At 46.4% G+C, this 22999-nt stretch overlaps 1 protein-coding gene and 1 pseudogene across 11 annotated transcripts in view; one reads left to right on the top strand and one right to left on the bottom strand.

The window, feature by feature from the left end:
* PHF20 (PHD finger protein 20) overlaps nucleotides 1–22999 on the top strand; it is a 210843-nt gene that overhangs the window by 168804 nt on the left and 19040 nt on the right. For 9 of the 11 annotated variants that reach the window (XM_090064537.1, XM_090064533.1, XM_090064535.1 and 6 more), the window contains one exon: nucleotides 12473–12875. In XM_090064537.1, coding sequence (XP_089920663.1) covers nucleotides 12473–12875 — 403 coding nt within the window. The remainder of the gene's footprint in view (nucleotides 1–12472; nucleotides 12876–22999) is intronic. The other 2 variants (XM_090064534.1, XM_090064532.1) reach the window with 1 other exon arrangement.
* On the bottom strand, nucleotides 3312–4392 carry LOC149856510 (uncharacterized; annotated as a pseudogene).

A 22999-nucleotide genomic window follows, 5' to 3' on the forward strand; every position in this document is an offset into this window, starting at 1 on the left:
TGGTGCAGCTTGTCTGCGCTCACCCTAGCCCCTGCTGCAGTGGTCCCAGGAGTGGCCAGTGCCAGCTGCAGAGGGAACCGTTGGAGGGAGAGGAGGTGTGCTTCTTGCTGCTCCGCACGCCCGCAGGAGGGCTGCGGGCTGGGGGTGCTGTGCTGGGCTCTTCCCAGGGGGAGCGTGCCCCTGGATCTGTGCATGGGACAACAGCAGGCTGCCGCCGCAGGCAGCATCGGGCTCTTCCTGGAGCTTGGGGTGGGCCGCAGGGGAACAGGCGGAGCACGGTGCAGCCCAGCAGCTGCAGGTAGCTGGCACCAGCTGCTCCCAGGGCCACTGCAGCAGGGGCTGGGGTGAGTGCTGCTCTGTTCCCTCTGCTTTGCTCCCTTGTGCAGCCCCCAGAACTGCACCCCTCCCCCTGCCCCTTCCCTAGTCCAAGCCTCACTCGCTCCCTCCCTCACTGCCATGGGAACCTATCCCTATTTATTACAGTATGAAGTGGGTTTGCTTTATGTGAATTTGATTTATGCACCTTTCTCCAGGAACGCATGTAGCACATAAATAGAGAGAAACCTGTATCTTTTTTTTATAACATGGCACTGTATATACATTGTTGCCCATAACATGTGGAAAGGAAATCTTGGCCACTAAAGCATGGATTGGAAAGACGTTTTTGTGAAATTGTGGCATGTGCTGGAACAAGAATATGATGTCAGATGCAGAGACATGCACACTAATTAGCTTTTTATTTTATAAAATATAAAAAGCACACTAGCGCTTGTCTATTACCCAGTTCTTCAGAGAATTGTTTATCATCACTGAACAAATAGTACAAATAAGGTTGAATGCAGTGTGCTATAGCAGCACTCTGAAATAATTTAACTGTTTATCGGGGGTCTCCTCTATTCTCTCATAGGTTAACATTGGGTGGTATTTAATTTTCTTCTGTTTTGTGCCTGGTTCAAATCTGTGGAAATAGTTTGTGCAGAAGTTCCAAAGATGCTGACAGCTTTGTTCTCCTTTATGTATCTTCTGATACCTTATTGATAAATAGAATGTACAACGTAATAATAACAGAAACTCAATGTTTTCATGAACTAAAAGTCTTTGGTGGTTATACATAGGTGATGATCAGATTTTGATCGTCTCCACTGTACTATTTAACCTTATAAAATTCTAAGCAACTTTAGACTTTTTTTTAAAAGGAGTATCATGGCGCCATTACAGTGGAGTTATCAGATTTGTTCTTTTAATTTGGGAGAACATTCTAAATGTAGTTGAGAATGAAGTAAAGTGAACCAGAAAAATATTTCTTGTGCTATCAGCTGTGAATCTTTTTAAGTGTTGGATAGGAAGGAAAATGAATACCAGCTGACGCTTCCATTTTTCATTAAATAATGCATATCTTCTATCTATGGTAGACCTCATATTTTAGAATAATTAAGAAGAATACTTTAATGATTAAAGAAATCACAATACCAAAGCAATTCTTGTCATGTTCATTGTAGATGAATATATCTTGCTGGGAAAATCTGTCTTGATCTTAGAGATGAGATTTTAATTCATTATTGCAAACTTTTCTTTAATCCTAGAATAATAGAGAAGTAGGGCTGGAAGGGACCTCCACAGGTCATCTAGTTTGACCCCTCCTTGAGGTGGAATCATCCCCATTTAAACCAGCCTATACAATGAATAATTTACCCTCAACCCTGACAACACAGACCTAACACCCTAACCTGACACAGGTAAAGCAGGGGAACCGTATCAGCCAACGTCCTGATTCTGTGAACTGTTGTCAATATACGCTCAAGGAATCCCAGATAGAGGGCCATGTTTTTCACTACAAGTTTCCCTTGCTTTATCCTGTACATGTGTTCCCAGAAAACAGCATGCGTACTCAGATTGATATAAAGGGAACCTACTGGGGATTGTAATGTACTGACCCCCAGACCCATTTCTACCACTTTTACAAAACAATGTTGGTACTCACCAGCAGCAGACAGTACACAAAAGCACAGGGCACTGTCATAATGGGGATGACAACTACAGAAACACATGTTGCAGATAACAAGCGAAGAACACAGAGCCACGCAGGAAACTATTTTGGTGCATTGTGCCCACAATGCACTGGATAAAGCAGCTGACTGCAGGCTTCTACCACACCAATCGCATAAAAGTGAATTTACTTAGCATAGAAGGGCAGACAAGGTTCTTTGGGTGAATCTGGTATCTTTTATTAGACCAACTTAAATAGTTGGAAAAAAACTTTTAGCAAACTTTCGGGTTTAAAAATCCTATGTCAGGCTGAGGAAGTCTCTGCAGTTGGTGTGTGCTCTTCCTGGATGGAATGAGAATAGTAAAGAAGCCAGAGCCATGTGAGACAGGCAGTCAGTGAAGATGTAAATTGAGGAGTCAGTAGGTAAGTGACAGGCTGGGTGAGGGGGGAGAAGGGGGACGAATGTAGCAGTTTAATAGTGGAGAGGTACCTGGGGAGTTAGATGTCAGGCAGGTTATAACGTGCCATAAATCCAGTGTCTATATTTAGTCCCTGATTTTTTTATATCCAGGAGGTTGATGCAGTGGAGTTCATAGGCTCGTCTCTGAGAAGTCTTTTGTAAGTTTCTTCTGAGGATTAGAACTGAGAGATTGGAGAGAGAGTGGTTTTCTTGTGAGAAATGTGCCCCCTCAGGTAGTTGGGTATTCTTGTCTTTGATAGATTTCCATGCACATTCATTCTGGTGCACAGTTGTTGTCTGGTCTCTCCTATGTATTTTCCATCAGGGCATTTGGTGCATTGGATGAGATGTATTACATTTCTGGAGGTGCAGCTGTAAGATCTGGGAATGCTGATGGCTCTGTTGTGGGGTGTAGTAATTGTGGGGGTGGTGGAGACGTTGTGGCAGGTTTTGTATTTCTTGTCATGGTCTGGATGCATTTGATGTGTTCTGGGCCTGAGGAAGCTTATATCTGGTGATGAGGTTAGTGAGGTTCTGTACTTGTTTGAAGGCTAGGATGGGTGGCTCTGGGAAGACCTCTTTATGAATAGGGTCTCTTTCTAGTATGGGTTGCAGTTGTTTGAGGATTTTCCATATGGGTTCGAGGGAAGGGTGATATGTCATAACCAGCAGTGTGTGATTTGTGGGGGGGGGTTTCTTCTATACTGCAGCAATTCTTCATATAAGTGTCTTTTTCAAATGTCAGATCTATCTCTCTGGAGGAGTGTCCTTGTTGGGTGAAAAGCTTTTTAAGATTGATGAGGTGGCAGTCCTGCGGGTTCTCCTCAGTTCAAATTCAGCGGTATCTGAGGGCTTGGCTGTATATCACAGCTTTTTTGGTGTGTTTAGGGTGATTGCTGGTTCTTTGTAGATATGTATGTTGGCCTGTGGGTTTCTTGTATAACGTGGTCTGTATTTTACCGTTCTGGATACTGATCATCGTGTCTAAAAAGGAGATGTCGGTGCTGGAGTATTCTAGAGAAAGTCGGATGGAGAGATGGTGATTGTTGAATTTCTGATGGAACTCAATCAGAGATTGCAGGTTTTCAGTCCAAATGATGAAGATATCATCGATATATCTTACGTATAGCAAGGGTTGGATGGTGCGGTCCTTGAGAAATTCTTCTTCCAGGTGGCTCATAAAAAGATTGGCATACTGTGAGGCCATTTTGGTGCCCATAGCTGTGCCTGTGGTCTGGAGGAAGTGTTGGTTATTAAAGTGAAATTGTTGTGTGAGAAGATGAAGTGTATAAGGTCAGTAATATCTTTGGGTCTGTTCTCTGAGTTGTAATATTGCTCTTGTAGATATATAAGGTAGGCTTGGATGCCACCCTGGTGTTAGATGTTGGTATATAAGCTGGTAACATCCATGGTGGTTAGGAGGGTGTTGCTGGGAAGATGGTCTGTGTTTTTAAGTTTCCATAGAAAGTCCGTAGTGTCTTGGACAAAACTTGCTGTTTGGCTGACAAGTGGTTTTAGGATTGATTCAACAAAACCTGATATTTCCTTAGTTATCATTTCCAACCAGGGGATCCTAAGTCTGCTGGGGTTCCCTTGTTTGTGAATTTTAGGGAGCATGTAAAAAGTCTCTGGGTTGGGTAGTGGGGAGGATCAAGGTCTGTAGTTTTTCTTGTAGTCCTGATGGAAATGATTTGATGGTACTTTTTAGTTTCATGGTGAAAGGGGGAGTAGGATCTTCTTATAGTTCTTTGTAGTAGGTGGTATCAGAGAGCTGTCTGTTAGTTTCCTTTATGTAGTGTTCACTGTCTAGAATGACTATGGCTCCTCCTTTATCTGCTGGTTTTATTACTATTTGGTGGTTAGATCTTAGAGATTCTATGGCCTTTCTCTCTGGTAGAGAGAGGTTGTTATGGTGGCGTGTGTTGTTGATTATTCCATTGTTCATTCTTTCCCTGAAGCAGTTGATGTTGTGGTCACCCCTAGCATATACACCTAGCATATATGCCTTACACCCGTAGCATATAACAACTTTTTGATATAAAAAGGGTCATCATATAAGAGCAAATTCACACATATAGAACCCATGTAAAGCAAGGGAAACCTGTAGGCAAACACCCTCCCCCTGACCCCCACAGTCCATACTAATCTGACCATGCAGTAAAATTCCTTCTTCACCCCAAATATGTCAGTCAGTCTGACCCTGAGCCGAGGGGCAAAACTCTCTAGCCAGGAACATTTGGCTTTGGTCCAAGCAGGAGCATTGGCGCACCCTAGTCAAAGTCCCCAACCTTGGCTGTAGCCAATACCCAGTGTCTCTGGGGAAGGTTTAAAAACACACTGACACATGGTAGAAAGGTGGGGGTGGGTCATGGGGACAACCAGCAAAGCTCAGAAGCATGAGAAATGCATTTGGTAAAATTTAGGCATAGCTACGCCTCGATCATTCCCAAACAGTAGCTGTCCAACCTCTTCTTGAACATCTTCAGTGATTCAGTGTCCACAACTTCCTTAGGCAGTCTGTTCCACTGCCTCCCTGTTTTAACAATGAAGATTTTTTTCAAGATACCTAATCTAAACTTATTTTGCTGCAACTTCAAGCCGCTGTGCAGCAAGAGAAAAAAGTTGCTTTTCCTCTTTTTTATGGCAGCTCTTCAAGTATTTCAGTCTTTTCTCCTATGACTTGCCTTCCAAGTTCTTGATCATCGTTGTTGCCTGCCTCTGGAACCTCTCTAACTTCTCCATATCCTTTTTAAAATATGGAGCCCAGAACTGCACATAATACTCCAGATGAGACCTAACCAGTGTCAAGTCGAGGCACTCTCACCTCCCATGTCTTGCACCTAGTGTTTCTGTTGGTGTATCCCAAAACTGCATTCACCTTTTGAGCGGTTGTATCACACTACATACTCATATTCAGTCTGTGGTTAACAAGACTCCAAAGTCCTTTTCCGTAGTGCTGTCACCCAGCCAGGTGTGACCATTTTATTTTTGTGTTTTTGATTATTCCTCCTGAGGTTGTGGTACTTTGCATGTGTCTGCATTGAACTTCACACTGTTAGCTGTAGCTTAATTTTTCTAATCTGCCGAAATCTGAATTGTGCTCACATCTTTTAACGTTTGCAGTCCTTCCCAGTTTCATGTCATGCTCAAACTTGCTCAAAAAGCTTTTTATGCCAACATCTAAATCACCAACGAACATGATGAACAACACCAGGCATGGGACACACCCCTGTTGGATTTCACTTGAAACCTCCTGCCATTCTGACATGGATCCATTAGTAGTTACCCTTTGCCTGGCGTTATTGAACCAGTTATCTATCCACCTTGTAGTAGTGTTATCTAGCCCACATTTCTCCAATTTGTTTAGGAGAAGCTTGTGCTGAACCTTGTCCAAAGCCTTGATAAAGTCCAGATACACTATATCCACATCATTCCCTTCATCCACCCAAGTAGTTACTTTGTCAAAGAAGATCAAGTTTGTTTGATTAAATTTGTTCTGAGTAAATCATGCTGGCTGCTTGTATTTAGCCTTTCCTCCTCCAAATGCTTGCAAATGTCTTTCCTTAGGATCTGCTCCAGTATCTTCCCAGGTACTGAGGTGAGGCGAACCAATCTGTAGTTTGCTGAGTCCTCCTTCTTGCCTTTTTTTCATGGCATGAGAGAAACATCAGCCAGCTGAGCTGAGGCTCAGGAACATCTTGGAGGTTTATGGGCTAGAGCTATGGGGATGGAGGAGGCTGCAGGTCTTGGGCATGACCTAAAACTGTGCTCTGCCAGGGATAGGTGGCCTGGTGGGCTTATTTGTAGCGGAACAGTTCCCCAGAAATGCCAGGCCAGTTACCACCCTGGTGAATGGTGGATTGGGGGTGCCTAATAACCTCCAGCCCCCACACAGTCCTAGCTTGGGAAAGCTCAGGCCAATGAGAGGCCTGAGGCTTGTGGGATCCAGCAAAGTTGTGAGGGGGAAAAAGCAGGCACGCAGCTCAGGCTTGTCCCAAGGGACCTCGGCTGGCCCATGCTGGGGCAAGGACCCAGAGAGGGGTTGAAGGGCAAGGGGCCCACTGCAAGGGATGCCCAAAGAACAAAGAGGCTCGAGGTCCCAACTGGCCTGAGATGGGGACAGGTCCTAAGAGGGAGCTGAAGCCTGTGGTCATCATAATTTTGCTGACCTCATGCTTTCCTTATCTCAGGATCTGGAATTGTATCATCATGATCACTTCCTCCCAAATTATCTGTCACCTTCACATCCTGCACTGGTTCTTCCCTTTTGGTCAGGACAAGATCCAAGATAGATGATCCCCTGGTTGTATCCTCCACTTTCTAGAACAGAAATTTGTCCTCCATGCATTAGGAACTGGATGGACGTTATAGGTTTGACTGCATTGTTCTTCCAGCAGATGTCTGGAAAATTGAAGTCTCCCATCAGTACCATCCTATAGGTTTTGGGTAGATTTGTCACCTGTTTGAAGAGTGCCTCATCCACCTCCTCTTCCTGATTTGGTAGCCTATAACAAATCCCCACCATTATATTTGTGCTGCCTCTTTCACCTTTCCTTTTCAAGCAGATGCATTCTACTTTCCGGCCTTGTTCCTCCTGAACCAGAGAACAAGTGTATGTGTTTTTGACATTCAAGGCCCCATCACCTTTTCTCCCAACCTTGTCCTTCTGAAATAGTCTGTAAACCTTCCATGTTGACATTTCAGTCATAAGAGCTGTCCCACTGGGTCTCTGTGATGTCAATCAGATCTTAGTTCTTTTCACGGGCTGTAGCTTACAGTCCATCTTGTTTATTTCCCATACTTCTTGCATTTGTATACATGCATCAGAGGTATTTTGCATTTTGACCTACTTACTTCCCTTTTGTGCTGCTTGTTGCAGGCTTGTAGCTCTCTGACCCTTCCCCAGAGTTGAATTGCTTCTTTGAGTCCTTTGCCCTTTGAACTGTGTGTTCTGTTGCTTCAGGGTTTTGATCACCATCCCCTGTGAAACTTAGTTTAAAGCCCTCCTTACTAGGTTGGCCCGATAGGCCACTGACAGACATGGACAAAAAAATACCACAACGGTGCTTTACCAGAAGAGAAATTGTCGTTTTGACCTGGCTCCCCAGCATTTGTATAGATCGTGCACTTTAGCTGGTTTTTTTTGGCACTTTTATCTAATAGTTAATTCAGTCAGTAAGTAGATAAAAGCTGAAGCATGCAATTTATATATATGCTTGGGCAAGCCAGGTCAAACTGATGCAGTTCCTCTTCTGGTCATGCACTGAGCTTAGCATGGGGGCACACCAAGCTGAAAGTAAAGCACCATTTGGGGGTGGGGGAGGGTTCTCATGTCTGTCAGCAGCCACAATTCCCAAAGATGTTGTTCTCCGTACTCATCAGATGGATCACCTCTCTTGATAGCAGTCCTTCTCCCATTGTCAAAAAACCAGAAACGTTTATGTTGACACCACTGTTTCAGACCTGTTCACTTCCAGGATACAATGGTTTCTGCCTGGAATTGCTTTCCACACGAAGAATCAATGGTAATACCACTTGTACTCCAAGCTCCTTAATCTTTCTTCCAGGAGCCTTGTAATTACCTCTGATCTGCTCAGTGTCATTCTTGGCAGTATCATTGGTGCCTACATACGCAAGCAGGAAGAGGTAGTGGTCCAAAGGATACATGAGCTTTGGTAGTCTCTCTGTGACTTCCTGAATTCACTCTCCAGGCATGCAGTACACCTCTCAGACCCCCAAATCTGGACAAATTGGTGCCTCTGTCTACCACAGAAGGGAGTCACCAACCACCACTAATTTTCTCTTCCTTATTGGTGTAGTGGTCCTAGAGCCTCTGTCCTTGGGGCCTTGCACTTCCTGCCCTCTAGGCTGCTGCTTCCTTTGCCTCATGCCTGCAAATGTCCTCTCCTCTACCTTTTCAGCAATTCTACTTCATAGTGCTTGAAAGTGGTTGCTGACTTCAGTCTGCTGCTCTTCAGTTCTGGGGACCCTCCTTCAGTAGTTGCATGCTGGCACTTACTTCTTACTGCCCTTTGGCATCTCCAGCACCAGCCTCTCGTAACTCTTGTCCAAGTAAGTCTTCCTTGCCCCAGATGCAGTGTAGCGTAGATACCCATGCTTCCAGTCTTCAAATAGTCTCTTCCAGGGTGGACACCAGCTTACACTTGGAAGGAACAAGAACCTGACATAACCCACACAGGTTACAACAGTTGACTCATCCTCCATTTGTGCTTCCTTTGCTCCCTGGAGAACACCTGCACTGTAAGGAGAAAAAAAAAGGGGGGGTGCAGGGGGGAAGAGTGGAAAAAAACACACCACAAGCACTTTCACACCAAACACCAGAAGAATTGGGGGAGGGGGACATGCACCACTGGGGAAAAAGGGGGAAAAAAATCCTCAAACACTCTAGCCACCCTAAGTTGGTAGCACAGAGAAAAGTCTCTTCAAAGCAATCCAGCACCTGAGCTGATTATTCCAGAGCGACTGCTCTGTGCTTACTGCTCAACTTATTGGGGACCCTGGTTTTCCCCAATAAAAAATTGCAAATTCACTGATTATAAAAACCCCCAAATCCATGATTAAAATAAAACTCCGTTATATATATTTTAACCTGGCTCCCCAGCATTTCCTCCTCTTTCCTCTGTGTGTGTGTGTGTGTGTCTGTATATATGGAGAGAGAGAGGTGTCAACTGAACACAATGTTTTATTGATATATTTACAACTTTAAAACAATTTGGAAGCCTACCAGTGCCTCAATCACTATAGTAAAATAAATTCTAAGTACCTATACATTTTGGTATTTGTTTTGGGGTTTTTCATCATGGAAAATCAGAGTTCCCCCTGTCCCCTTCGCTCATCAGGACACGGGTCCAGGCCCCTCACTCCCAAGCCACAGCCCCCTGGCCCTGCTGGTGCCCTTCAGTCCCCCCTCCCCCACCCCCATACGCACAGTCCCCTGACTCCTGGTGCCCCTCACTCGCCACCCACAGCCCCTGCCCCACCTAGCCCTGCTGCAGGGGGGCCCCAGCTGCCCCTTCCGGCAGGGCTAGGTGTCATTCCTGGCAGTATCATTGGTGGCTACGTAGGCACCTGACTGGGTCTACAGGGACCCAGATCTGCAGCCCCCTGACCCCACAGCTGTGCCTGAGTCCCAGCTGCTGCAGTCAAAGCAGCAGCTGGCTCCCCTTATCCTGCAAGTGGCACAGTCAGAGCAGCGCTCATGGGGGGAGGAGGGGCAGGCTGCCTTCTGCAGATTCGGCCAGGGGCAGGCTGGCTCCCTTCCACTGCACACACTCCCAGAGGACAAGGGGGCATGTGCCCCCCCAGATTCTGTGTGAAGGGTGGGGACAAGCCGCCCACTGTGGGGTCGGGTTCCTTGCCCTGCTGCCCTCCCCCAGGGGCCTGTGAGACCTGGCAGAGCAGAGCAGAACTGGGTGGGGAAGCTCCTTGCTGCTGCAAGCTCTGCGGTGCCCTGGCAATGTGCACCCTGCCCTGCACATCTCCCCTTTCATGAGCAGATCTATGACCGAGTAACTCTCCACTTGGACACGAGAGAGCAGGTTAACGTTGTATACCTAGACTTCCAAAATGCTTTTGATCTAGTATCCCACAATATCCTCGTGAGAAAATTGAAAGATTGTGGGCTTAACTCTGAGACAGTCAGGTGGGTGAGAAACTGGCTGCAGGGTAAGACCCAGAGAGTCGTAATGAACAGATTGGTGTCATCCTAGTGTGAAGTGAGCAGCAGTGTCCCGCAGGGGTTGGTACTTGGTCCAGTACTTTTCAACATCTTTATTAATTATTTGGATGTGGGAGTGAAGAGCTCACTGGCCAAGTTCACAGATGACACCAAGTTATGGGGAAGCGTGGTCACATTTGAAGATAGGTTACAGATACAGGCAGACATAGACAGGCTATCAAGTTGGGCAGATCAGAACTTCATGAAGTTCAATGTCGAGAAATGTAAAGTGCTCCACTTTGGGACGAGCAACCCCCAGCACACCTACGGGCTTGGTGGCACCAAACTGATTAGCACCACGAATGAAAAGGACCTGGGGGTAGTAATAAACCACAGGGTAAAGATGAGCCAGCAGTGCAAGACTGTAGCCAGTAGGGCAAATAATACTCTGGCATGCATCAATCATTGCATCTCCAGCAAAATCAAGGAGGTGATTCTTCTGCTCTGCTCAGCACTCATGAGACCGCAGCTGCAGTAGTGCATCCAGTTCTGGGCACTACCCTTTAACAAGGATGTGGAAAAGCTTGAGAGAGTCTGAAGAAGAGCCACCCGTAGGATCAGAGTCTTAAAAGGCAAGCCATATGAGGAAAAGCTGAGGGATCTGAGACTCTTCAGCCTGACAAAAAGAAGGCTGAGAGGGGACCTGGTAGCAGCTTACTACTACACTAGGGAAGTACATCAAGGGCTCAGTGAGCAACTGTTCACCAGGGCACATGAGGGGGAAAAAGTGAAGTAAAGGCTACAAACTCCTGGAAGTTAGATTCAGGCTCAACATTAGGAAAAACTTCTTCACAGTCAGGGTGTTTAGACTGTGGAATAAGCTCCTTCCTGAGGTGGTGCAATCACCTACCCTGGAAATCTCCAAGAGGAAACTAAACAGTCACATTGCTGGGGTCACCTAACCCCCACTTATCTTTCCTGCATGGTGCCTTCCAGCCTTACAATCTATGAACATGGATTTTCCCCCTTACTGGAGTAAGCAGAGAAACCCACAGCGAGCTCTCTGCAGGCTGGAAGAGTTCCACCCTGCCAAGGGGCTGGGAGGGAGCCAGGAGGAAGGCAGTCGGGCAGAGGACACCACATGCATGTACATGCACATGGCTCTAGACAGCCTGGAGAGCAGTTCCTGCAGGGAAGTGAGAGTGGGGATTGAGGCCCCCATTAGGAGGGAGGGAGGGAAGAAGGGACGGAGTTGGGCAGGGCTGGGGCTGGGGCTGCTGCTGCTGCCCTGCCAGGTAATGTGTGGAGCTAAGGGCCCAGGGCCACAGTGTACACAGTCGCAGGGACCCAGTAGGACAGGACCGTGGAGGACTTGTCTAAGGGCGGCGGGGGGGGCAGCTCCCCGCCACTGCGTGAACTCGCAGGGGAGTATGGGGGGAACGTGCCCCCCAGATCTACACAGGGCGGGCTTGTGCTTCCACCCTGCTACCCTTCCCTGGTGCCTCCTCAGCCTGGCAGGTGTGACCCAGCACTTCAGGGCAGAGCATGGACACGCAGCGCTTGCTGCTATGAGCTCTGTGCTGTCCTGGCAATGTGTCTCCTGTGTACATGGGGCAGTGCAGACAGCAGACTAGAGTTGTGGCCCTTGCTGCTGGCTCAGCCCCCCGCCCGAGCCTATAGCAGGCAGTGGGGTGAGGGGAGGCAGCTCCATGCTCCACTTCACTGCAGCAGCCGCTGACTTCTGTCAGGGGCAGGGGACTGTGGACCTGGATTCCTGGCCCCATAGTCCGGCAGGTGGGGGTCCCTTTTGCAGGGCTGTGGGTGGGAGGCAAAGAGCACTAGCAGGGCTGTGGGGCTGTTGTCGGGGAGTGAGGGGCACCAGCAGAGTCAGGGGGCTGGGGAGGGCCTTTAATTTTAATCACAAATTTTGGGAGTTTTATCAGAGAATTTGTCTTTTTTTTAATCAGAGAAAATCAGGATCCCTGCTTATCATTACACAAGAGAATTCTGATTGAAAACTTGGTAGGCAATTCTGATGTGCCAAATTGGACTTATACCTCCCAATATTTAATCAGATAATGTGATGTTATATAATGGAACACCACAGTAAAAACAGTAAATCTAATAGCAGAACCTTTGTGGAAAATAATGCACAGAAGTCACTAAAATCAAATTGTGTTCCAGAATAGATAAGGAAACTTACTTTTAGGGAAACTTGTTAGTTCCTGTGTGCTCAATTAGAATGTTCTTATTTCATTTATTTACAAAATAGACATCCTTTATTACCCTACCATTTAGAAAAGCTTAAGGTTTTAAATTTGGTCATTTTTACTGTTTTGTCTTTGAGCAGAAACAAAGAACATCCCGACTTAAAACTTTGGTGTCATCCTTGGAAACCATTTACAGTTGGCGAAAAAACTGCTACTAAACACATCATTCACATTGAAGAGGACTGCTACAAAGAAGAGACTACAAGTTATAGAACTTTCAGTGGAACAGTTGAAAAACCCTCAACTGTTTCTTCTTTGGAGGAGTCTTATATCACTAGTGAGCACTGTTACCAGAAACCTCGGGCCTACTACCCAGCTATAGAGCAGAGACTGGTTGTGGAAACCAGGGGTTCAGCTATGGATGATGGAACAAGCCGAATTAGGGAGAATGGGGATGATGCCCTGTCAGAGAGACTTGGATGGGAGCTGAACAGAGAAATATGCAAGCTGGAGAATGAATCCAGACATAATTATACCAAGGTATATTGATATTGGAATATCTGTCTTTCTCTAGGGCATTTATTAACTTCTCTGGTAAAAGTATGTACTTTTTGGAAAATCTGTAACTACTGCTTGGAGTATTAACCATATTCATCCTCACCTTAGCTGCATGTTTGCCTTGTACTTCCAGACCTGGCGTTTTCTTGTCACCAGTGTCCACTGGTGACCAGAAAGTTCTGCCTGTAAACAGAGACTTTGGGGAAGTGAATTCTTAACCACCGCTTAATTCCTTCTTAGAAACTGTGGGCTTCTTTACATGTGCTCCAGAGTTGGGAGGAAAGGGAGAGAGAGGCATTTTAATTAGCACAGCTCTAGGGAGCTGCACTAATTAAAATGCCCACAGCATCTCATATATTCAGCGTCCCACACTTCAAAATGGCAGCAGGGACGCTTTAACTAAAGTTGGTCCAACGAGCTTTAGTTAAAGCACCCCCACTGCCATTTTGAAATGCGAGGGTGCTTAATACACATGATGCCATGGCTGCTGGAGCATTCTAATTTACTCAGTTAATTGAGTCTGCTCTGACATCTTCTAATTAGAATGTCTCAGAGCAGGCATCTGGTATGTGTCTAGGTGCCTTTTGGCTTCATGTTAGAGCTCAAGGATAGCCACAATACTTCATACTGTAGTTCATTCCTTACATGTTAGGAAGTTTAGAAAGCTACTGTTTTAAGTGTTTGGTTTACATGATTCATTTGCTGCTAGGCTTTTCTGCCCTTTTAATAGCATTATATTTAGAAGAGTAATTGGAAACCTCAGATTTCCAGCCTCAAATTCAGAGCAGTGTCGTTAGTGTTCATACCTCTCCACTGTTTAACTTATACATGTTCCTGATGGTCACATGTGGGTTGGGCTATATCCACCAAGTAATTGGTCTAGTGATGGGTTGGTTCACACCGTTGTACCAGGAACAGTCATCTCATGGATTATGAACAGACATCAAATATGTCCCAAGAGAAAGTGGTTTCTCCCAGGACAAAATAGTCATTCAGAAGGCCATTTCCATTGTCCTATGTCAAAGCCCTAAAATCAGTGTGGGCTTAAAAAGTAGCAGCAGTTTGTCCTGGAACATAGTAAAATGCATCTGAACAGTTATTACAGAACAGTGAACACCCTGAACAGTGAGTTGCAGGCCATTCTTTGTTCATCATGTGCTTGAGATCAGCATCAGAGCTTGCACCCACCCACACAACTATGTATACATTCATCACTGGGAACATCTGTCCATCAGGGACATCCTCAGATCCATCCTTTGCTTACTGAGCAAAGGTTGGTCTACCCATCCATTACTTGCCTTCATCTGTTTGTCCTCTTGCAACTATGGCCCCTTTCTCCGTATCCAACGTCTTGTGCAAATGTGGCACCCGCTGGACCAGGGGGGCGGCAGTAGATCTCATCACCATTTGGGAAGAGGTGGGGTCTCAGCAGGAACTCTACTAAGTGATCTTTGAATAGATCACCCTGGAAATGGCAGACCATGGACATGAGTGATAGGGTTCAATACCACTGCAAATGCGAATTTCTAAGGCAGTGGTGTACTTCATAGACATTCGGGCTGGAAGGGACCTCAGAAGATCGAGTCCAGCCCCCTGCCCAAAGGGCAGGAAGTTTGTGAGGGCATGGAATACCACTTGTGTTTTAGGCACATATAGGATGACATGTGCCTTCTGTGAGGAATTGTCTCATGTCCTTGTGATGAATGACATGGTAATGTGCCAGAACATGGTGGACAAGGCCTGTATGACCTTGAGAGTGACAAGAACTCCAAAGCCACTGGTCAAAAGCATGCAGCCCTCATGGAAGACCTCAGCAACATCCCAGGAGTTGAGCCAGGTCAAGGTATCCCAGGCTGTCTTGGACAGTGGCATGGACTCAGAAATGGACCTGGGCTCAGGCAGGAAGCAGCAGGAGTCCTCCAGCCTTCTCCTGTCCATAGCATCTTAGACAGCTCTTACTCTTGGTCAGGATTCCAGAGCTAACAGGCTTGCAGACAGCTCAGGGCATTCACGAGCTCCCCATCAGTGGCTAAAATGCCCTTCTCCCACTCCCAGGAACTAAGCATACAAGAGGATCCAACCTCTAACAAGACCCAGCACATGTCAGCAAATGGTAAGTGGCAGCCCAGAGTTCAGTTAGGGTAAGAAAAGGCCCAGGAAGGCTAAGGGGTGTGTGAGGACGTGGAACACTCCCTGCAGAACTCCATGTCATCACTTGGGGATTGTTCCAGTAGGCCCCTTCCTCTGTGCAATTACATGGTGTTCTAATGCATCTCTACAATGACCTTCTTAGGTGATTGCCCCAGGATCCTTTTTCCCTATGAAATTGTATTATGTGTTGAGGGTGTTACCACTTCAGTTAAGTTGGATGATTAATGTCCTTCATTACTTTATGGAATCATGTGCACAATGTTTGGTCATTGTGCCGTCATTGTAATGTGGATTCCTCCTAACATGACAATGATCAGTGATCAAAGACCACATAAGGTAATGGCTCACTTGCATCTTGTGTAGTCAGCCTCCCATTGTACAGCAGTAACTGGCTCACAAGATGAAGCACAAAGAATAGGGTAGTTTGCCCAACCCCCCGTCTGGGACTTCTTTCTTGTAAATACCCCATGGCTCCCTACCACCCCTGAGAAAATTGCTTGAGTAGCGTTCACTGCCATACAAACAAGTCGAGTCAAAGATAAAGGCACTTTATTACAAAGCAGTAGAGAGAAGAATGTGATTGGTTTTTGAATCACCAGTGCAATCCCTTTTGGTTGTGCAAGTGTCCCCCTCAAAACTGCCACTGGCCCCAGACCCAGTAGTTGATAACCAGGGCCTCTAGGTTCCAGCATCTATAAAGATGTGGGTGAGAGGAAGGATGGACCAGGTAAATGCACCTCCATTCTTCTGTGTCCCATCCTAGAGGTCATTCAAGGTTGCCTTGGCCCTTTCACCCATCAAACAGTTGTGGGCTCTTTCTCTCCTACTAGTGCCAGAATCTGGGGTCCTGGGGGTCAGTATGGGGATGGGGAGAGGAGGAGGAGGAAGGTGAAACTGGATCTATGGTGTGGCATTCTTGAACTGTGCATTTTAATCAGTTCATTGCCAACTTCTTGGATACTTGTGACAGTGATTGGCTTCCCATTAAGCTAGATACAGGTCTATGGCTATCTTGACTGCATCCAAGTCAGGCTGCTCCAAGTAGGGGTAGTGGCCAGTCCAGTGCATCATCTGACATTGTCTGAAATTCTAGGGCAGAGCCCTACACTCTACAAAGCCATCGTAGCATGACCTCCCTTTCTATGAGTCAGGAGTTATAATAAGTGATGGTCTCAGATTAGATTTCAGCAACCAACATGCAGCCAACAGCTCTCCCCTCCACAATGAGGTCAACTGGATTAGGGTTACATCGGCCAAGGCAAAGGTACCCAGTAGTTACAGGCAAGGCCTGTTAGGTATTATACCAGCAGCTAACATTTACAACCATCTTTAAGAGCACAACACACGCTGCCAATACCACCATGCTCTCCCTACCCCAAGTAGGGAGTCAGTCTCAGAAGACCTGTGGAACTCTGGGCCTAATTGCCTTTGGTGTAACCATGCAACATAGGGGCTGTGCCTGCCTAGAGAGATCCCCCTCACCTCAGTGTTCCCAAGTGCTAAGGGAGTGGAAGGGAAAGCAGACTTACCATTTTGAAAGATAGCAGATTAAATGAGCCTGTCTGCTGGTTGAATGGCTTTGCAAGTTGCAACTTTGGCTGATTCCATTGCTATCAAGACAGCAGCAAGCAAAACAATGGGCTCCTGTTCTCTCTGCTGTTCTTTCAGGCCAGTCACCTGCAAGTGGTGGTGACAGTATCTCAGCACCACATAAGAGCTCAAGGACTCAGGCAGAGACCAGGGCCCAGGCAGAGGAAGAGCTGTGCATGCACAAAAAGGGACATGCTGAGCTATTTGGTGGGGACTAGCCAGTCCTGGGTTGAAGAGGACGGAGTGACAAGGAAGAGCAGCTGTACCACCACCACTGCATGGCCATGGTCAGGCATGAATCAGGTAGTCATGGTGCTGTGTCATGTAGCTTACAAGGCAGCATGCATAGGCTCAGGTCTGCTATGTGGCAATTGCTGAGAGGACAGGAGAGGCAATAGTGGAGTCTGTGAGGGTTGGCTAGAAGTCAATGAATTGCCTAGGGTCTGTACTTATCTTGCAGACCAAAAACAACATTGGCACTTCTTGTCACCTTGCAATATAACTAGAGGTGTACCAATACGTCGGTCTGATATCAGATTGGCACTGATGTAAAGAAAGTTGATTATATTGGAAATCGGCCTGATGTGGATGATAATTCCACCAATAAATGTCCATGCATGCATGCACTTCAGAGGCAGCGAGGAACACAGCCTGGCAGCATGGAAAGCTGCATGTAGCTGGTAAGTCTGTTGTGGTGGAAGGGAAGCGGGGAGGGAACGGTTGTGGCGGGGCAGATCAACATCCTCTGCTGTGAGGGAGGGAGTGGGGCAAGGCATGGGGCAGGTGCACCCCAGGAGGGCGTGGAGGGGGGTGTGTGGCCCCGGATCGGGGCTGGGGGACTGCTGCGCCGGGCTCTTCCTGGCATGTAGGGGCTGTGCTCAGGGCTTTGGGGCTGGACTCATGACGCATGGGGCTGCACTTGGGACAGGTGGCAGTGAGGCAGGTTACGGGGGGGGGGGTGCTGCAGCCACCCCAGATTTCGCCGTAGCCCCCTCCTAGCACTAGTGCAGCCCCCACATGTCACGAGTCCCCGTGGTGTGGCCCCGCAGCCCTGAGCACAGGCCGCATGCGCTGGGAAGAGCCCGGCACATGCACAGCCTCAGCCCACAGTGGCATTCTCCCCGTGCAGATCTGGGGGCACATGCCCCCCTCCATGCCCTCCTGGGGTGCGTGCAACAGTGGGAACTGCCTGCCCTGCCCCAGCTGGGCAGTGCCAGCCCCACTCCCTCCCTCACCACAGAGGCCTTGATCTGCACCTCCACACCCCTTCCCTCCCCCCTCCCTTCCACCACAACAGACTTACCGGCTGCACGTAGCTGTATCAGAAATTGGATTGGTGTCGGACAATATGACTCCTTGAGAATCAGCTATTGGTATTGCCCCCCTATCACTAACATTATGCAGTCAACCCTATCACACAACTGCAAAGTACAGAATCCTAACATGCCACAGGTAAAGTAGGGGACAGTGGTGTTCAGTGTCCTGCTGCTTCAGGGATTGTTAACATTTGCTTGAGAGTTCCAAGGAAGAGGGCCATACTTCCCACCACCCCTTCCTTCAGTTCATAGCTATCTGACCATGGAATAAAATTCCTTTTTGCTCCCAAATCTGGCAATCATTCTGACCCTGGGTGGAGAGGCAAGATCCTCTAGTGAGGAACCCTCCAGGTTTTAATTCCAGCAGGAGCCCTGGCATGCCCCAGTCAAAATCCCCAGTCTTGGCTGCAACCCAATACCCAATGCTTCTGGGGAAGGTAAAAATACAAACTTCCCCTACACCTGTAGCAATAAGGGAAGAAGGGGGATGGAATTCTTTCTCTGCCCCATGTGGCAACCAACAGAGCCCAGAAGCATGGGAAATACTAAATAGTCTCCATTCTGCTCTGCAGTCTGGGATAAGCAAGCATAACTCCACACATCACACCCTCTCACTGGACAGCCAGAACAGCCCTTTCTGTATCCCACCCCTTAACCTTATGCCTGTCCTTTAACCTTCTTTCATAACAGTCATCGTCAAGCTGCTTCATTCTCCTCCTGCTTTAAGTAACTGAGCTCTTATTATCTCCTAGCAGTCTGTGTGTGTGTGTGTGTGTGTGTGTGTGTGTGTAAGGGGAAGAGGGGTGCTCCTAACTTGCTCTTTATACAGCGTTCCAGACATAGCTACTGCTAGATTCTCTCTTACCAACATTTATCCAACCTGTTAAAACACCAACAGTGGAGATTCCATGACTTTCTTAAGAAATCTATTTCACCACCCCACTGTTTAGCAGTGAAAATTTTTTTCCTAATATTCAACCTAAATCTACTTTTCTGCAACTTCAAGCCATTGGTCCATGTCCTGCTCTGAAACGAGAGAAAAGATGCTATTCCTTCTTTAATGTCAGCCCTTCAAATATTTGAAGACTGCTGCCACATTCCCTCTTAATCACTTTTCTGTAAGCTGAGCACACCTAGCTCCTTAAACTTCTCCATGTATGACTGACCTTCGTTATTTTTGTCACCTGTCTTGGGACCCTTTCTGACATTTCCGTGTCATTTTTTAAAATATGGAGCCCCAAAGCTGAATAAAATACTCTAGGTGAGACCTGTGCAGTACCAGGTAAAGATGCAAAGTGACACTGTTACTTCCTGTGTCTTACACTTAATGCTTCTATTAATGCAGTCCAAAACCATATTTGCTTTCTGTGCATCTATGTCATACTGCAGCAGGCATTACCACCACCCAGAATTGCACTGTATGTATGCTGTGGCCATTCCAGATATGTACTGTGCTTGCTTTCGTGGGCCAGCAGTAATGGATGCTGGGCTCTTGGAAAGTTGTTGGATCTGTGCTTTCTTGGTGTGTTTTAAAGGCATGGGTTTGGTTTCTGGTTTTGTTCATACTTTTTTTGGTGTCTGGGATTTTCTGTTGTGCTGTTCAGTAAAAGACCTGCCTGCCATCTCTGGTGTTCAGTTGCAGCATATACAGAATGGATAGGATGAGAGTGCCTGCCCACTGGCAAAGGCATTCAAAGGAAGGAAAAGCTTTGGGGGGAAACAGTTTCTGGAGGAACAATTTGCCTTTCCCTGCCAAAGCTCTCAGTCCCTGTGTTGTGTCCTTCCCCCGCCCCCACCCTCCCACTCCATTCTTTGTCCAGGAGGCTGGCTCAGCAGCTGGTGGTTACCAAAAAATGCAGCTTCCAGCATGGCTTGCCCAGCTCTCCCTTTTCTCTCCTCTTGCCTCAGAGGCCAGCTGGCAGGCACTGTTGCCACCACCCAGTTCCTGCAGTCACAGTGCAGCACAAGCAGCTGCTAGTGGCTTTGTGCCTGCTCATAATGTTTATCATAGTCAGTACTTCTCCCAGTACCTCCCACCTGTGCTGCTAATGACCACAAGAGAGCACTTGTTAAGTTGACCGTGTTTAATTGTGCAGTACAGGAGATCTTTCTCCATGCCATTCCACCAGCCCTCATCCCAGAGTCTAGTAGAGTGGTCTTCCAGCACATCTCTCACACTGCTAGGTGATTGGTATCCATTTGACAACTGTCAGTATGGTGCCTGTGGATGCTGAGGGCTCACCCTTGGCTTTGCGGATGGTGCTCAGAACTCAAGTGGAAACCACAAAGCAAGAGATGTTGCAGTTGTTGGCATCCAGATGTGTCTTTATCACCTCCAGTGAACCATGAGGTACACAAATACACATTTCATGGCCATGTGGCAGCTGCTGAGCCATGCTTTCATTAGCCAGGACTGTAGCTGGAAAGCAGTCTCCCTTTAGTAGCAGGAGTACAGTCACTCCCTCCACCTTGATGTCAGGTATGCCACAGTTCTGAGAGATTGGAGCTCCTGAATATCCTGATACACACCTTGCCCAACCATCTAACATTATGTGCATGAAATGGGTGTGATGGTCTATGACTGCATGTATGACAACCAAGAAAAAGCCCTTGGGGTTGATGAAGTCATGGCTAGAGTGCACAGGGGAAAGGATGGCAATGTGTATGCCATCTAAGGCCCCGTGGTAGTTCAGGAAAACCTATGTGTTGGCAAGTTGTATGATTTTTGGGGGCCTTCACCCATTGGATTGCTAGACACACCTCCTGCAGTTGCCTCTTCCACCATGGAATTGCCAACACCAAAGTGCTTTGCCATGGACTGTAAATGTCAAGGTTTCCATACTGCAGTGGTGACATTTTCCTCATCCTTGTGGTCTGCTGTTGAAAGAAGGGGGCCACCTTAATGCAGATCTCCATGAAGGTGCGTGCACCTTACCATGTGGGTGCCATCCTCTACTGCTCACGTCCATGATGATCCATTCCCACCAGTCACCTCTCACCTTCCTTATCCAGAAATGTTGCTCCACAGGTTGAAGACATTTCCTCATCAACCTGGATACATCATGCTGATCTGCAGCCAACATATTTTTGGGATGGTAGCTTCTGGCTTGGAGAGAGGCAGACATAGCCATGGGACTCCCAGTGATGAGTGCCAAGCAAATGCATGAGCTTCTGCCACATGAGTTGCCCCTTCTCAGTCTCTCAAATGACCAAAGCCAGGCTGGCCATAATTGTTGGCAGTGCCTTTTTTGTGTAATCAGCAGCTTGAGCTCATGACATTGAATAAGTGTGATCTGCAAGGCAAGGCCCACATGGATCCATTCTGCAGGCTGGTTGCTAGCAACAGGTGGCAGTGGGAGACGTGGAAATGCCAGGTGGTCTGGGGCAGGAGTCATATGGTGATGTCCACCAAAGTCCTAAGTTTTACCAGCCACTTCTGCCTAGTCAACCACACAGTTGGAGTTTTGCTCAGCCCTTGGGGAGTCCTTGGAAACTCTGAACACTTGCCCACAGTGAGGCACTCTGGAATTCTGTTTTAGGTATCTGGGGGTGCAGATGTTCAGGAACCCTTTTGCTTCTGATTATTTGCAGGTCATCAGCTCATCTTGAAGACTACAAATCTTTTCCTCTAATTCTTCTTGTTTTTTTCTTCCCATTTCTTGTCTTCAGGCAAAAAAAAAAAGTGTGTATTATATTTTTGCCAAACTCCTGTCTGCTCTGCTGCAAATTAAAACTTTTTTAGCCTTCTCTAGTTTTTTCAAGCACCTTTATATATACATATTTTAACTGCTCATCACAGGTACCTTTCTAATAGGATGAATTAACTACTCAGACTTCAAACATTTGGCATGATCAAAGGCCGAAGAGCCCTGGTCACCCAATCCCAAGATGCAAGGAAACAATCTTTTCAGTCTTGAAAGTTCAACTACATGGATCTCACAGGGATTGATAAGTAAACCACACAATTTACCAGATTCCTTGCATCCAAGCACAAAATCAACAACTGCTCCCAGAGACTATAGACAAACATACTTCTTAAACACTTTAAAGAGGGAGGAGGACCTCCCACTTCAGAGGGTGCAGCAATCTGTTATGTCTGCATGATTCTAGCAATAAACATTAGCCTAATTGATGAATATTTAACACTGAATGAAACTGTTAAAGCTTCAGCAGTTTTGCTATACTTCTAGTACTGCAGAACCATGCTGTATAATAGCATTTTATATCAAGTGGTATCTATAAAATTATTAAGTCTGTGTAATTTAGTAATCTGTCCTGTCTGGTTGCTCAGATGTTTGCTTGCCACTTACACCTAGCCACATTTGTAAGCATCATGACAGCATCTTAGGGAAGAAGGTGTTTGTCACCACAAAAGAAATCTTGAAACCTGATATCCAGTCATCCATAGGCATATTTGTAAAGCAAACTTAAACTTTTTTTGTCCATACAGGTGCTTCAAATAAGTAAATATTTTTGATTAGAGGGAACCATATTTATTCTTCTCCTATTTCTCAGTCTTACTACTTAGTAATTTTCCCTTATGGTTTGCTGGGCCCAAATGTCTCAGTCTGTGGAACCTATCAAGATACAGAATAAAAAAACCTTATTTGTAGATTTTTTTTCCTGTTTTGAGCTGTTTGTTAATCTGTTTTACTTGAGAGAAGTTTTTATCTTTGCAGCAGCTTTTTTCAAGGTTCCTCTACATTCCAAGTACAAATTAAGTATTTTGATGATGATAATAATACAACATTAATTTTGTTAATCTAATACAGTTTTGGAGTTTCTCTACTGTTTTCAAAATGTTAAATTTGTCTGGGGATGTTGAAAGAAAAAAGTTATTCCTAGAAAAAAAAATTGAGTGACAATTTTCATTTAAACCTTTTTTCCTGCAACATCAGGTTTGAATTCATTGCTTTTTATTTATTTATGTTTTTAAATGGTAGAAGCTGTATACCTTATCTAAGAGTGTGAGGGTGAGGCAGCTTTTTATTTCTGACAAAGGGCATGAAAATTCTTAGTAGCAGCCAACTGGCGTATAGTGAATTGTAT

Source organism: Crocodylus siamensis, chromosome 10 (assembly GCF_052110815.1).
Source record: "Crocodylus siamensis isolate JL-2025a chromosome 10, ASM5211081v1, whole genome shotgun sequence".
NCBI classification, from domain to species: domain Eukaryota; kingdom Metazoa; phylum Chordata; order Crocodylia; family Crocodylidae; genus Crocodylus; species Crocodylus siamensis.